Below are 15,749 nucleotides of genomic sequence, written 5' to 3'. Positions count from 1 at the left end.
GAATATTTTAAAACTTTCTCAGTCGTCGGCTTCGTGACTGGGAGGAATCATTGCTTTCCTTTTCTAGGAAGTTGTGATTGCTTCGTTCGCACGGACGCCCATCGGAGCATTTCGTGGTTCACTGGCCTCCCTGCCTGTTACGGAACTTGGCTCCATCGCTATCAAGGGAGCAATCAATAAAGCAGGTGAAGTGTGAACAACCTGAACGACTTCGTTTAAGTCCTAAACAGTAATTACGATAGCAAAAGTGGTTGCCAGGTTTTTATTTACCTGCGCCTTGCTGCCCACCTGTGCTAATGTCACAGGGGCTGTTAACAATGGTCTACGTGCGTATGTTCTCGATTTTCAGGCATAGCATTCGAGCATGTAGAGGAAGTTTTCATGGGAAACGTTCTCTCGGCTGGCGCCGGCATGAATCCCGCTAGACAGGCAGCGCTCGGAGCAGGTAAGCATGAAAAAAAAATTGGCGGGTGCTTAGCTTTGGTTAAGCCTGATAGGTTGCGGAAGCAAAAGCGCAGCGCCTCCAACATAAGGAACGCAGTGCGCCGCGTCTACAGGTCACGCGTGGCTACCGGCCGCCGCTGCGCTACGTCTCAAAGCGTCTTCGGTAATTTTTTTTATATTTTGTTTTTGATGTTGTTGCGACTGAGAGAAAGAAAACATAATCCACAGCTGGTATGACGTGACAGCGGCAGTAGCGCCACAGGTGCGCAGCGCGGCAAACACACACCGTAACTGCAGCCGGGCTCTCTGAAGGAGCGAGTTGGTCGCCCATAATCTACAGCTGGTATGACGTCACAGCGGCAGTAGCGCCACAGGTGCGCGGCGCGGCGTAACTGCAGCCGGGCTATCTGAAGGAGCGAGTTGATCGCCCATATTCACTCCGCTAAAGGTCAAACGTAACTTCGGCCGGGTCACGCGAAGGCTTGAAAGTGCGAGTAGTATTGCTTTCGCAATAAAATTCTCCGCCAACGCTGCCTCAGCGTCTGACTTAAGAGCGTTATCTACGGAAGCTTCAAGTGTTTACATTGGTGGGCTCAGCAAACGTAGAGAAGACCAAATCCAAACATCCGCGGATGTTTCTTTTCCATTATTTCTAATAGACAAGCACCGTGATCAACCCCATCGATTTTGCGATATTATTGCGATTTACAGCCATCTTCGCTATATCCGGTATATTTTCTACTTATATAAATTTTATAAACGCGTGCATCACAACACGAGGAATCGTTTGATACTATCCGGAACCCCCTGCGACAAGCGGTTCGGCCATTTGGCCGTCTGAGGGCCCTCAGAATGCACGATTTGGGAGCGGAAAGGTCGTCTTTGCGAATCCCGCACATATTTTGGGCTTCTTCTCAATTAGTAATTTTGTCCTCAGGAATTTTACACCACATGGAACATCGTGCGTCAAACGGGTGGCCCCCAAATTTTATGCAAATAGTGGCCCCTGGAGCGGACGGGAGTCCCATTTTGATGGCCGCTGTACTTGCACATATATAACGGACCGAAAGTATTGTTATCAATTGAGGCGCTACGCGGCCACTGTTGCCATGTGATAAAGTGTGGTCTCGTAGTTACTGGTTTTGTCAATTTGACCTTCATTGCAGACAGATACGTCCTTGACAAACGTAAGCAGCAAGAGCTCGCGCTCTTCAAAAGTACACTTATAACCTGTTGCATGAGACGCCGTGCAATTACGGCTTGTCCGCAACGGGTTCGAGCGGCATAAACGGCAGAAAACGAAACTATGGAAATAGCATAACATGTCCCACGCATTAAACAGTATTCTGTAAGAAACAAAAAGAAAAGAATTCCACACCTGTTACGCAGTGAAATCCCAAGTTTACCTCCTCCATAGCCAAGAAGAAAGTAAGCGCACCAATTTGTGTGCTGTAATATTTTAGCTTCTGTCATTTCGAAACTCTCACCAAGAAGCTTGAAAAGCAGTTTTTGCTAAATGTTAAAAGTTAAACGCGCCAGATGGCCAGTTTCGATTCGCAGTAAAAACCCATCAGCACTGACTATCGACACAAGGCGTCTACATAGTAAATGAAGCCTCGCCCTATTGCTGTAACAACTCTACAAGTGTGATCGTTATAATACGACACTTATGAGATTCGTGTCTGCACTATTGAGATGTGTTCCCTGAGTTATTAAACAAGCAACACCGATTTTAGCGCTGAGAGCAGACAGCTTAATCCGCACGCCGCATATTTGTCGTCGGCTCGTTAACTACATTTTCTTGCATTTCCATACTGATGCGAACATTCGATTAAAAGTGTGCGCTAGAACTCCTAGTATAACCTTGAGACCATGCAGGGATCAGTAAGATACAGTCAGTAGCTTATGGTCAGACGAATAGTCCAAATAGTTGTAATAACTTTTCGTCTCCGTTCTCTTGAATGTCTGTTTTGTTTTCTTTTTGGTAACAGCAAAAAGATACAATTACCTTTCTGGCCAGCCTGTCACGAAGTCATTAAAAGCCGCGTGTCTTCTCTGCACAGGTGTACCAGAGTCAGTGCCGTGCACTACAGTCAACAAGCTCTGTGCCTCGGGAATGAAGGCCATCATGCTTGCAGCACAAAGCCTGATGTGCGGCTCCCAGGTGAGGCCTGTCACAATCCAGATATCGTGTAGTCAGTGCAAAACTTGAATGACGGTTGAATAGAGAAATATTTACCCCGCCACAAACAAAGACTGTATCTCCTGCTTGATGTGAAATTAAATCCGGTAGAAGCTGCTTGCGGCCGTCGCCGCTACTTTGTCTTCAACTTCCATCTGGCCACAGTTCACCGTATCGCTCCTGTGAAGGCAAGATTATTACCTGCGGTACGAGAAATTGAGCATATAACAGCAATCATAAAACTCGTACACATTACGCACCATTGCTTAGTGCTGCATTAAAAGTTTCTTGTACACGTGGCGTGTTATGTGAATGACATGATAAGTGACGGCGGTGAGGCGTGCAGTTTTTCTGCAGCGCTTAATCTTCACTGCCTTGTCTTTCAGTCGTGCGTATCTTGTAAGCGACACTGTGTTATTTTATACACGTAAGGATGAAGTGAAAACATTTGTTCGGACATTTATTCCGATTGTCTTTCAGTGAGTGTTCAACGACTTTGTTCTAAATGTTTCCTCTGTACGCAAACGTAAACGCATTGCCTGTTACACTACGAATAGACGTACAAAAGTGGGTTTCAGTAAATGTTAAATCTTTGTTTAGAAGATATCTTTTTGTCAAGAATTGCGATCATGATGACGAAAAAGTGCAGAGCTAAAAGCCAGTTAAATAATATTATTGATCACCATCATCAACCTGATTACGCTCACTGCAAGACAACGGCTTCTCCCATAACTTTCAGTTAACCCTATCCTGTAGAGCGGTGGCCACCTTATTCCCACATACTTTTTTATATCATCTGCCCACCTAACTTTCTCCCGCCCCTACTACGCTTGCCTTCTCTCGGAATCCACTCCGTTACCCTTACGGACCAGCGGTTATCTTACCTTCGCATTACATGACCTGCACAAACCCGTTTGTTCTTCCTCATTTCGACTAGGGTGTCATTAACCCGCGTTTGCTCCTTGACCCACACTGCCCTCTTCCTGTCCCTTAACGTTACACCTATGATTTTCCTTTCCATAGCTCGCTGCGTTGTCCTCCATTTTAGTTGAACTCTCAAGCTCAACGCTCCTCCGGACTGAGCTTTCTGTTTCTGCATGAGAGAATTACAGCGAACTGTACGCCTTGCTCTTATTTTAGTTCAATCATCATGTGATTGCAGAAAATGCAGCTTATTCAAGTCAGACATTAGCCAGCCTGCCTATGCATAAGCATCTTAAAAATTTGGCAATGAAAGTTATGAGCCTAGGCTCTGCGACATCATCGAATTTGGTCAATCAAGGCATGCCAGCGACTCTGCATACAGTGCTAAACAAGAAGAATGATGCGCGGAAGTCTGCAATATTTTCAAGTTGTCACAATATCTGCCTACATAGTCCTGACTGAAGGCCATAGGTCGGCTGACACCAACCGCAATATCGTCCCCTTTTTCTGCAGGAAGTCATGGTTGCCGGAGGTATGGAGAGCATGTCGAATGCGCCGTACTACCTGAAGCGAGGAGATACGCCATACGGCAACATCCAGATGCAGGCAAGTCTGAGTGCTTTCTGGAACGCAGTGCTACTCTAAAATCAGAATATGAGCGAAATGTTCCTGCACATCGACCCATGTGAGGATGACGTGACAATGTGTGGCGGCTTTGGGGATAAAAGTTGACGGAGAATACCTTAGTAATCTGCGATTCGCTGATACGTTGCCTTGCTAAGTAACTGTGTGGAAGGACTGCAAATCCTGAGCAGTGATATGGGCACGCAAAGGAGAACGGTGTGCCTGAAAATTAAAATGCGGTAATTTATCTCATTTAATGATCAACAGAATAGGAAGGAAACAACAGTTTGCGATAGGCAGCGATGCACTGGGAATTGAAAAGAAATACATCTACGTAGCGCAAAACGGAAGATCCGGACAACGAGGGTGGAGTAACTAGAAGGATAACAGGGGGGGGCGCTTTTGGCAGGTGTACTCTTGGATCATGACTGGCAGTTTGCCAGTATCCCTCAAGAGAAAAGTGCACAACATCTGTAACTTACCTGTACTCACCTAGAGGACAGAAACATGGACGTGACGACAAGGGTCCAGCTTAAATTTTGAAATACGCAGCCACCTATGCAAAGTAAAATGATAGGTGTAACGTTAAGAGAGAGGAAGATAGCAGAGTAGGCCAGGGAAGAAACTCGAGTTAATGACATTCTAATTGAAATGAAGGCCAACTTTCTCGGGTAGAAAATTATAAGATACTGTTATAGAAATAATGAAGGCAATGGTCCAGCCTTGTGATAGGTAGCAAATTTTTTCTTTTGAAGTGTTTCCATCAATTGCATCGAACAGTTAAGACTGCCCTGGAAAACCAATGAGGAACACATTTGAAGACAGCAAAAACGTTAATAGAATAAAAAATGTTAGACTGCCCTAGGGCGATCTGAGGATATAATTGATTGTTATAGTTAAATCTTGCATCCTATGAAAAAATTGCGTTCATAAACGGTTTCCCGCTCAAAAATTCCTTCGTCCAGAACTGCTGGGTATGCAAGAAGAAATGGGCATGGGTAGGTCATTTAATCCGAAGGCAGGATAACGGAAGATCGTTAAGGGCAGCGAACTGGATACCAAGAGAACGCAAGCGTAGCAGGGGCGGCAGAAAGTTAAGTGGGCGGATGAGATTCTGAAGTCTGCGGGACTAAGCTAGCCGCAGCTGGCACAGGCTCGTTAATTGTAGAGATAGATAAAAGGCCATTGTCCTGCAGTTGGCGTAGTCCGGCTGATGATGATGATGACTCGAACGCTGCATTGAGGAAGGCCAGCAGAGAGAAAGAGGGTGAAAGCTTTCAGCAGTTAGGCTGTTCCTTCATCATAACACGCCAGTGCACATGTCCGCTTAAAAGCTTAAGCTTCATTCAGCAATATTGGTTCCAAGAGTTAAATCCTGCACCCTACAGTCCAGGCCTAGCTCTGTCAGATTATTTTTTACTCCGACATGTCAAAAAGTTTCTTCGGGGCCAAGTATTTTTGAGCGATGAAGATGTCAACGGGAGAGCAACAACTTGGTTTGTAGAGCGGCAAGATTACTTTTTTCCTAGTGGCATAAATTCACTACGGCAAAAGTTGGCGAACTGTATTGAGTACTCAGGGGACTATATTAAAAGAGTTTGTTGTTTTAAAAGAGTTGTCTTAAATACTTATTTCGGCAAGTTCTTTCATTACTGTTCAGGTTGGTAAAGTATTGAACGCCCCTCGATAAAAAAAAAAACAAATGGATATTGCAGACTTTGTGGAGCGCTGTGCTGATTCCCATGCATGTCGTGCGGATAAAGCGGGATCATATTCTGATGCTATTCATTCAAGTCAGGCTATAGTCATATACCGCAGCGCTGTCATACGTTAGGCCCGGGAATACAATGTGGCGGAATTGAAGGTTACCTACGGTAATTAAAGCCCGAATCTTTACACTGTGGAGTTACCGTTCTAGAAAGAAAAAAGAGCAAATAATAAAGGCAAAATGGTGCAAAAGATAGTTTTAATGATGGCAACAAACAATATACTTGTTTAAACCTTTTGATCAATCCTAGAAGCGGTGTACCGACAATGTCCTACTGAAATGCATCCCAGGTGGCATACCTGAATGATTTTTAAATAAATGGAATCTTACACAACTCTAGTAGGGGGTGCCAATCCACGTATTAAATTTGGTTACGAGCTGTAACTGTGTCATTAGGAGAACAAAAATATTGCTGATGGTACGTAGACTGTCAAAACTCGCTGCTGAGCATATCACAAAAGACGAGAAACTGAGTTCCACGCTCCAAGTCTAGGGAGACACATAACTTAGAGCAGTTCTCTCCTGCTTTCTGGAATCCTGCATTCTGTTCACAAAGGCGTTGCCTTTGCAAACAGCAATTCTCCGAGCGTACTTGAACTCACAAATACAAGGCTTACAACGTTTTCTCTCAGAAAAGCACGCTAACTGTTGTTTAGTTTTTTACTATAACATGCTCAACCTGTTATTTCACATTATTCACGATTCTAATTTCAGGATAGCCTTTTGAGCGACGGGTTGACCGACGTCTTTCACAAGATCCACGTGGTATGTATATTGCCAGTTTTTCATCCGGCACTCACCACGTGCAGAAGATGCGCCTACATGTTTTTTTTTTCTTCAGTAATACTTAGAAATAGCGCCAGCAAGACATCAACGCCAGAAAATACGTATAGACAAGCGACATAAGTACAAAGCTTCCTTGTGTACGTCTCTTTCTTTGACCTTGTCTTGTTTGCGCTGTTCTAAGCAAGAGCAACTACCAAGTTGTCCAAGCTTCCACAGGTTCTTTAATGAGTTGCAACGGAAGGTTTGTCACCGCGATGTGTTCATTTCACATACTGCTGAGTGGAGCTAAAATTTCGATGGAAGTAAAAATTACCATTTTTTTTATTCAGCAACTGTTATGCGCCTTTGAGAATTAGTATGAGAACGCAAACACATGAGTATGATGAAAAATATTCAATTAACCGACGCTGGTGTTCCCAGCATGTGGACAGCTATTTAGTTTCGGAATACCACAAATTTCTATGCGCACATGCTTTCATGGGGACCGCACTTTTCTAAGAGAGCACATCTGCCTTCGTTTAAAAACTGGGACAAAAAAGAGCTTTTTTTAGACATGTAAAAAAAAATGACTGAGGCTTAACTTGGTTAAGCCTGGAGAATGCGAAGCATCATCGTGTCGCGTAATTTGGAGGCGCACAACCACAGCGACGGCGCGAGGTGGGCCCCCGTTTCTCCACTGCCGTGACGTCAACAAGTCACGTGGTGTGGCATCATCGTGTCACGTGATTTGGAGGCGCACAACCACAGCGACGGCGCGAGGTGGGCCCCCGTTTCTCCACTGTCGTGACGTCATCGTGTCACGTTGTGTGACGTCATGTATCACGTGATTTGGAGGCGCACAACCACGGCGACGGCGCGAGGTGGGCCCCCGTTTCTCCACTGTCGTGACGTCATCGTGTCACGTGGTGTGACGTCATGTATCACGTGATTTGGAGGCGCACAACCACAGCGACGGCGCGAGGTGCGCCCCCGTTTCTCTACTGTCGTGACGTCATCGTGTCACGTGGTGTGACGTCATGTATCACGTGATTTGGAGGCGCATAACCACGGTGAAGGGCTGAAGTGGTAGCTAAAGTAGTATGCTTCGCATAACAGGTAAAAATGACGAGCAATAAAAGATTGGAACCGAAATAAAGAGGTTTTAATAAAGTGCTAAAATATCCAATGAGAAAAAACCGGCTTGCCAACGCAAAGCCACAACAGTGGAATGTAATTGCTTGAAATCAGATTACGCTTGGCAAGCGGATCCCGGTAAAGCTGTCGACAAATTTTTATTCTTCATTTAGCTCTTTAACTATTCCCGGTTATGATAAACCACAAAGTACTTATTTGCAAGCACAAGTAGAGAGTCATTTGTTCTTTAAAGGGTGTCAAGGTATAATAGGCAGATAAGTGTTTCATGCTTATCAGCACCTGCTTTCTTTTCAGGGCGCTTGTGTAGAGCATACCGCCAGGAAATACGAAGTAACCAGGGAAGACCAGGACCATTTCGCCATTGAGAGCTACAAAAAGGCTGCCGCAGCAGTGAAGGTAAAACACCGATTTAACTGCTGCTTGTTTGCATGAAATTGAAGCTCTTAAGAAGGCGAGCCGCAATTAAATCCCAATGAAAATTTTCTTAATTTCTTCTTTCAAACAGTGCGTCCGTACAATGACCACAAGTTGATCTTATTTACGAGCAGGTACTTCAGCCGCTTCTATCATCTCTCAATGCTCCTCAAATCTATTCGTTCCTAATTTTAACGGTCACCACGCCCTTCGGTTCTGAGTTAAACCCTATTTATTTCAATGTTTCCATCACAAGCATCATTAGTAAGAAACCAGTTGCACCCGTTCTCTTGCGTTATTTCTCTTTCCGAAAAGTATTTTGCACCTCATGTCGCCTAAACACGTCCAGAAGCCACATGTGACCTACAAGGGACGCCGTAGTTCAGGAGTAGGATTAACCTACATAACCTTTGGTTCTTTAATGTGGGCTGACATCGCCCGAGAAAGGTAGATGTTGTAATTGAAAGATGTTGCATTCGAGCGAATATGAAGTTCGCAAGTTTCTATGAACCTTTCACCCTTCACCGTAGTCTTCACCACCAGTCATACACTTCCAGTATGATGCCCTACAATCTGCATGCATGGTAGCTGCTAGGCATGGCAGCTGTCACCCACCTTACCGCTAGAAAACGCAAAAGGCACCTAGAGAAGGATATATCAAAGCAATCATCAACGCAATCCTTCAGTAGAGTCGACAATAGGCGCCTTCAGCCAGAGCGTAAGGACTCTTGCAAAGCTGCCGAAAGTGCATCATCGCTAGTGGAAGCTATATCGAAAGGAGACCTCCTTTTGAGAAAAAGAACATCCCAAGTTCAAACAAAACACATCCACAGTTTCCCCCTCCACCGAAAAAAAAATGTAACCGCCCAGGAGGCATAACTTATCGAGCACCCCTTGTATAATTTTAGCTGCGCCGACATGGCTAGTAAGTCTTGAGGGCTCTGAAAATATCAACCTTACTTGCACAGCCGGTTTCTCTCCTTGATCACCTTCAACGTCATATGATGCAGCGATTCTTTAAGAATTTCCAAGTCGGTGAAGTATTGAAAACTTCTGATAGCACCATTCTGCGGTAAAGACTGTGCTGCTTAACTTAACAAATTTTAATATCTGTTCGCATGCACATGATGCTGCCGTGGGCGGCAAGTGTCATCAACGTATACCTTTCTTTCATCTCTTCGTCTCCACACGCCGACACCGGAAAACAGGACGGGGTGCTATCCCGGGAAATTGTGCCAGTGACCATACCGGGCAAGCGTGGCAAGCCGGCCGTGGTGATCGCTGAAGATGAGGAGTACAAGCGGGTTGATTTCGATAAGCTCAGAACCATCTCGCCTGCATTTGACAAGGAAGCCGGTGAGATGATCTCTCCATTGCTTTTGACTCTAACCAGAACACAGATCTGGATCCTGGCCGCAGTGGCCGCATATCCGGATGATGGAAGAGAACTACGAATTACAGAATAGGAAAGAGGAGGAGTGTATTCAGTAGGTACTGTCAGGTCATGAGCGTCAGGTTACTAGCATCACTCAAGGGAAAGTTGACTACTTGCGTCTGGCAAGTACTTACCTGCGGAGCATATAAGAATTCAGGTTGGCGAGCTATACCTAGGCACAAGGGCTATTTACAAAAAACAGGACAAGACAGGTACGTGCGCAATACCTTCTGAAGATGACAAACCAACTAGCCGCCATTACAGCATTGTAGATAAGTATGCCTGGAGGCATACGCAAATGTTGGAAATGAAACTAAGGACAGCGCAGCGACCAATTGAGGACAGTGCTGTGAGCTGTAGAAAGTGACAGGGCCAACTTAAAGACACAGGAAGGGGGCGCCATTGGTCAAGAAATAAACACGAATTACGGACATGGTAGTAGAAATCGGGAGAAGGAGATAGACATGAGTGGCACAAGAAATGCGGAGGAAGGATATCTGATGGTCCGCTTCTAAGAGAACCAAACGTAGCAGGAGGTGGCAGAGCGTCAGCTAGTTAAATATGAGATTAGGCAGTTTGCGGGGATAAGGTAGCCGCACCTGTCGCTCGACGTGGCTGATTGTAAATCAGTGATGATGATGATGATGATGTCCTCAGGCGTAATGGCACATACCCATGGCGGGAGATTGGCCAGGGTGCATAGCGGATACAAACGAAGCAGGCGTTTCTCCTGCAGCGGACGTAGTTGGCCTGACGGTGACAATGGTGCTTTTGGTGGTGGTTGTGATTATGGTGATGATGATAGGCGTAAGCGATGATCCTGGTTCTGGTGGTGGTGATGGTAGATAACGAACTTCGTCCCTGCAGGCACAATCACGGCAGCCAATGCTAGTACGCTGAGTGACGGAGCAGCTGCCTGCGTGTTAATGACTCGCCAAGCAGCCGACAGGCTCGGGGTGAAGCCGATTGCGCGCATCGTGGGTAAGTGAAAAATATATAGGCCAGGGCCCAGAGTCGGTGCACGAATGTCCGACGCACGGACGCCGGCCAGTATACGGTTGACTACGGCATGATGGCTCAGTCATGATAGGCCAGAGATATCGGGCAAGCCAGTTACGGCCAACGCTCATTCTACTAAATTTTTAGAACTTCGCATGACGGAAAGGATTTACACAGCTCCTCATACGAATGCGCGGCTTGTGAGCGCATGGCATCTTTCTGCACATCTATCATTACTAGCCGACTAGCGTGACAGGATAGTGCGCTGTAAGTGTGGACTGCGAATGCGTACGGCAAGACCGTGGACGCCACGTGAATGGAAACCTAGCTTTGGAAGCAGTGAGTAAGACACTAAGGTGGGAGAAGTAACGTTAGGAAACTCTTCGGGATATAGGGCCCGCAACTATGTAGGGCAAGACTGATTGCAGGCCTATAGGCGAAGACGAAGGTCTATAGACGGTGATAATGATGACAATTACGATGATGTCAAGCGGACCGGCAACGAATTATGTCGAGATTCTGCGAGAGCATGGCTTGAAAAGTGGTCGGTTCTCCCGAATGTATGTCATGCCTAAAAGACACAGAGATGAAAAGACACAGGAAACACACAGAAGAGATAGACGTGCCACGCACATACGAGCGAACTACTCCTTATTGTTACGCGTGCTAGTCTGAGCGTCCGCTTCTCCTGAGCACCACTCGTACCTGAAAGCACAGTGCATGCTACTGTAGATGGAGGAAATAACCGAGGTTCTTACCATACGGCCCGTAAGAAACACGGTAGTTTTTCCACCGCTTCTTTCTTTTCTTTCTCTTGCCCAGGCTTCGCCGATGCAGCGCTGGAGCCACTGCACTTTTGCGTTGCACCTGCATACGCAATGCCCAAGGTCAGGTCTGCTTTCTTTCTTGTTTCTTTTTTTGGGGGGGCAGCGGGAACACTAATGTTTCTTCGTTGATCTTGAGAAAGTTGTGCTTATCATTAAGTATCGAACTGTTAGCACCCATGGTCAGGAGTAACCGCAGGGCACTTATGCATTGTTAAGGACGAGGTAGCAGCATCCCACCGCCACCACCAGTTTGTTACGGACGAGGTAGCATGGTCGTGTGCCGGAGAGAGAATGAGGGACGTCTGAGACGAGGCTGCTGGAAAAGATAATTAGAGGACTTTATACAGGAATATTTACAAGTGAGCTGCAGGAACGCTGCCTCACGACAGCTCAACAGGAGACCATGATGACAAAGAGCTCTTCGGCCGTGCCGCTGCCGGCTTTTTAAGAGTTCCCTTCCCTAGGGTCCCTAGATGGGGGCCGGGTTTCACTGGCACCAATCACAGACACACACGCACTCACTCACTCCCGAGAGATCACGCCGTCGGCACGCGCTGGGAGAGGGGAACGATGCCATCCACGTAGCGCAGACGCCGGAATGTCCATGAGCGGCGTTCGCGCGCATTTCGAACGCGCGTTCACACTCAGTGTACGGGAAACGCTCGCTCAACCGGGCAGACGGACGCGGCTTCCGTGGCAATCCAGGCGCTCACCCAACGCGCGTCTCGGGGTTAGTCGGCGTTTCGCTGCTGCCATGTCGTTGTCTTCCCCACGACGAAGGCGAGACGTAACAGCATGTTCCCATCAAACCATCTTTCATTTACTTCATCTTTCGGATAATTCATTCGCTAAATCAACTAAATAGAAACCTACTTACCAAGTGCAATCGAAATTGATGGAAAGTGGGAATATTAGCACAGAGTATTTAGGGAAGGGGTTGGGGGGCATGATAACCCCCGCCCGCTAGCGAGAAAATGTGTTTGGAATAACCGCACTAGTCCCCACTTTTTAAGCGAAGGCCAAGATATGCACAATGCAAATATGCGCACCGTATACCCTTTAGTGGCCAATAAACGCACCGCTGTTTTAAAAAGTATTGCTTCACTAGTAACAGGGTAACAGGGTAACTAGTAAAAGCTTTCTTCCGGCCGTAGACTGGATTTTGCTTACGCGGACATTCAGATTCGAAAAGTGGGCAGGTGCAACAGGATAAAGTGTGCAACATAGTTCAAGTTGTGATTGTTTTGGACGTGTGTGATCGATCTACTATGACCTATGGAGGAATTATATTTTGTATATCTGCAGCTCTACGTCATGGTGATGTGAAAGTGACGTAGAATTTTGCGACGAAGGTCTTCATTGTGGTTCAAGGCTTGCTAACGTTTCAATAAGCTGGACGCGGAGACCATGGACGTAAAAAGCGCCATGCACGGATATTTCCATCAGCTTCGCTGACTGCCTTCTTGTCGTTTCCCTCCTGGTAGGTGTTGAATCAAGCTGGTTTGAAGATGGGGGACATGTCTATGATAGAAATCAACGAAGCCTTTAGCGCCGCCGTTCTTTGCAACACGAAGCATCTCAGTCTGGACGGCTCGAAGGTCAACATTCACGGGGGCGCTGTAAGCCTTGGTCATCCCCTTGGGTAAGTGGACTCGTCAGCGTTGGTCTTCGCGAAACAAATGTTATGACTATAGCTCTCCCAGGGGCTCAATGGTGCATGGCACCAGACGGAGTCCACTGGAACAGAAATCATTTTTCCTTTCTTATGAGATGCTGCGGAGTGCTTATTTAACCCACCACAACACCCCACCCTCCTCCCCTCACATAAGGCATCAATAATAAATACATGGTTCCAATGACGTCACACAATGGCTGTGTTTGTGCCGGAGGATAATGCATTAGATACGAGCTCTTCGTCAGAAATACAAGGGTCTGGCCACTGAGCTTCCTACAAGGCCGCACTGTGGGAATCCTTTAGCGCAAAGTTTTATCGCTAGCTATTTTCTATACCATTTTATGAGACGTTCAACACAACTGTTTGATTACGATTACGTTGAGTTATTGTTGTCCCCCTGGAAGGGTGAAGACAATAGTATCCTTGCATTCGAAATATATGAAGCGCTGATGATGCCCAATGTGCCAGCCACTAGACAATGCTGGCTTAAATATTTTTTACAAAGGCTCCATATTTTTCTAACCGGATCATTTACAGCCGAGTTGAGGGCGATATGAATCATATTACAGATTTTGTACTCGATTTTACAAGGCTAAGCAGCTTGGCGGGTGCGCTCACGCAACACGCGCACGCAGGATGTCCGGAGCACGGATCGCGGGCAGACTGGCTCTGCACCTGCAGTCTGGACAGTACGGCTTGGCGGGCATCTGCAACGGTGGTGGCGGTGCCTCGGCCATCCTCATCGAGAAGCTGTAGACCGTCTTCTAGAAACGATCCCACGTCTCTTAGTGCAATAAAAAGAAACTCAATGGCGCTCGCTTGAGTGGCACGACTGAAATTCGAGAGCGGTAAGCGTCACGAACTACGCTCATTGGCAACACACCGATTTCTTCTTAATTTCTTTTATTTCTCGTTCTCAGCGTCTTCGTTCTCATTACCTTCTTTTAAAACCGCGACAACGGTCATTCTTGGGCCACCCTGGATTTTTTTACCGGGCAATCTCTCACGACCAATTTAATTCATCTTCCACCTGCCGTGATGATCAGTTTACTCACAGTCCTGTGGGCAGGGATTCATTCCTAGGGCTTCTCCTAGTGCTTTACTTGAGGATTAATTTTGTCCCCTTTAATGGACACGTATTCCAAAAAATGTGGTTGATGGATAACAGTGAAAGCTTTATTCTAACGTCGGTTTGTTCGACATACGCATAAGTTCACGAGCACCCCGCTTGACAACGAAGTTTTTGAGCGCACCGTCCTGAAATTATTAAACAGTCGGACTGGTTACCACATTGCGATAAGGTTATGGAAGTCATTTATTTCTTATCACATGGAATATATCTTTCGGCAGTCGATGTTGCTCCTAGCGCTGACACATACGTGCTTGTTTCCTTATGCCATGATTCACCAGGCAACAACAAAGGCAAAGTGGAGGTGCTTTATATCTCGACTGCATGCGGATAGTACTTCGTAGAAGATTAAAAGTATTGTCATTCATTGTATTTGCACTGCAAAACAGTACTGGTGCAGGAAGGGGCTAGCTTCTCTCTCCCCAGCCAAATTTTTTCTACATTTTCGCCTCACTATCCACTCTCCATTTAGCCTTAAATCACTTTTATTTCACTTACTAAGTTCTTGCTATGGGGTAACTATTATTATTGTCACCTATGCTCTATCGAGTAAGTTCAAAATCAAGCCGTCCGCATAATCATGAACAGCTCCTTGCGCTGTAAAACCAGTCTTGTTCTCCGTGGAAATAACATTTTATCATTTTTTTATTGGCCCGCCTGTAATCTTGGTGCTATTCTTTTTGATCATGTCAGCAATCAACTACTCTACAAATTAATTGATCACGATACTCTCTTCAATCATAACCCCACAAAGTATGTTGCAAATAATGATTCTCTACTGGCAAAGGTTCGTACTGATAGCGTAGAAATGACGCTTGCTTTGCTGCGAATAAACAGTGCCATATTTTGCCATTTCCCAATTAAATTCTGATTCTATTGAAATTCAAGCTATCGCCACAGACGATGGGACTAACTGAACGAAATAGATGGCTGGTGCATGCTTGTGGCTTGAATGCCATGTGTGCCCTGGTTGGTCTTTGCCCTGTGCCTACTTCTTATCTTGTGTTCTTCGCCCTGAATGCATACTCCACCACGTAACAATATTTTGGAAGACTTTTCTTTCAGACAAGTGCCAGGTTTCGCTTGAGTTGGTTCTTTCGGTCTCTTTAGTTTATTGTTAAAAGTTGGCACCCCTGTTAAATCGACCCTGTTGTTAAAGGCTAGTTGCTCGGGAAGAGCAACCTAGGCCTAACAAATCAATGAGCTTCTGTTTTGATTCACTATTCTCACAAGTCACCATACAAACACGGCTCTTTTGATATTGTCCGATATAAAAAACGTCCATAACATGGGCAAGGCAATCCCTGAAATCAGGAAGTGGATACGGTTGCACCGGCTGCTAAAGACGGCTAATGTTAAGAATGGAATTCAACCCCAAACAGAATTCGAGGTATTTTATTTTTAAAAG

At 45.9% G+C, this 15,749-nt stretch overlaps 1 protein-coding gene across 1 annotated transcript; it reads left to right on the top strand.

The window, feature by feature from the left end:
* Positions 1-349: 349 nt before the first annotated feature.
* Positions 350-13,982, top strand: LOC149359628 (acetyl-CoA acetyltransferase A, mitochondrial-like). Its single transcript, XM_089569093.1, has 10 exons — positions 350-445; positions 2,508-2,608; positions 4,064-4,156; positions 6,657-6,707; positions 8,157-8,258; positions 9,485-9,632; positions 10,579-10,692; positions 11,533-11,597; positions 13,022-13,179; positions 13,848-13,982. The coding sequence occupies exons 1-10, from the start codon at positions 382-384 to the stop codon at positions 13,966-13,968; spliced, it is 1,017 nt and encodes a 338-aa protein (XP_089425219.1). The 5' UTR covers positions 350-381; the 3' UTR covers positions 13,969-13,982.
* Positions 13,983-15,749: the final 1,767 nt, after the last annotated feature.

This window comes from Amblyomma mixtum, chromosome 2 (genome assembly GCF_055824585.1).
Source record: "Amblyomma mixtum isolate Tamu chromosome 2, ASM5582458v1, whole genome shotgun sequence".
NCBI classification, from domain to species: Eukaryota; Metazoa; Arthropoda; class Arachnida; order Ixodida; family Ixodidae; genus Amblyomma; species Amblyomma mixtum.
The sequence above is the reverse complement of the archived record's forward strand: the minus strand, read 5'-3'. Positions and strand labels throughout refer to the sequence as shown.

Excerpts from the sequence above, each read along its gene's own strand:
- LOC149359628 (XM_089569093.1), top strand. The coding sequence starts at position 382 with ATGGGAAACGTTCTCTCGGCTGGCGCCGGCATGAATCCCGCTAGACAG. Across the intron at positions 4,157-6,656 it reads ACGGCAACATCCAGATGCAG|GATAGCCTTTTGAGCGACGG; the intron begins GCAAGTCTGAGT and ends TTCTAATTTCAG. Across the intron at positions 9,633-10,578 it reads TGCATTTGACAAGGAAGCCG|GCACAATCACGGCAGCCAAT; the intron begins GTGAGATGATCT and ends TCGTCCCTGCAG.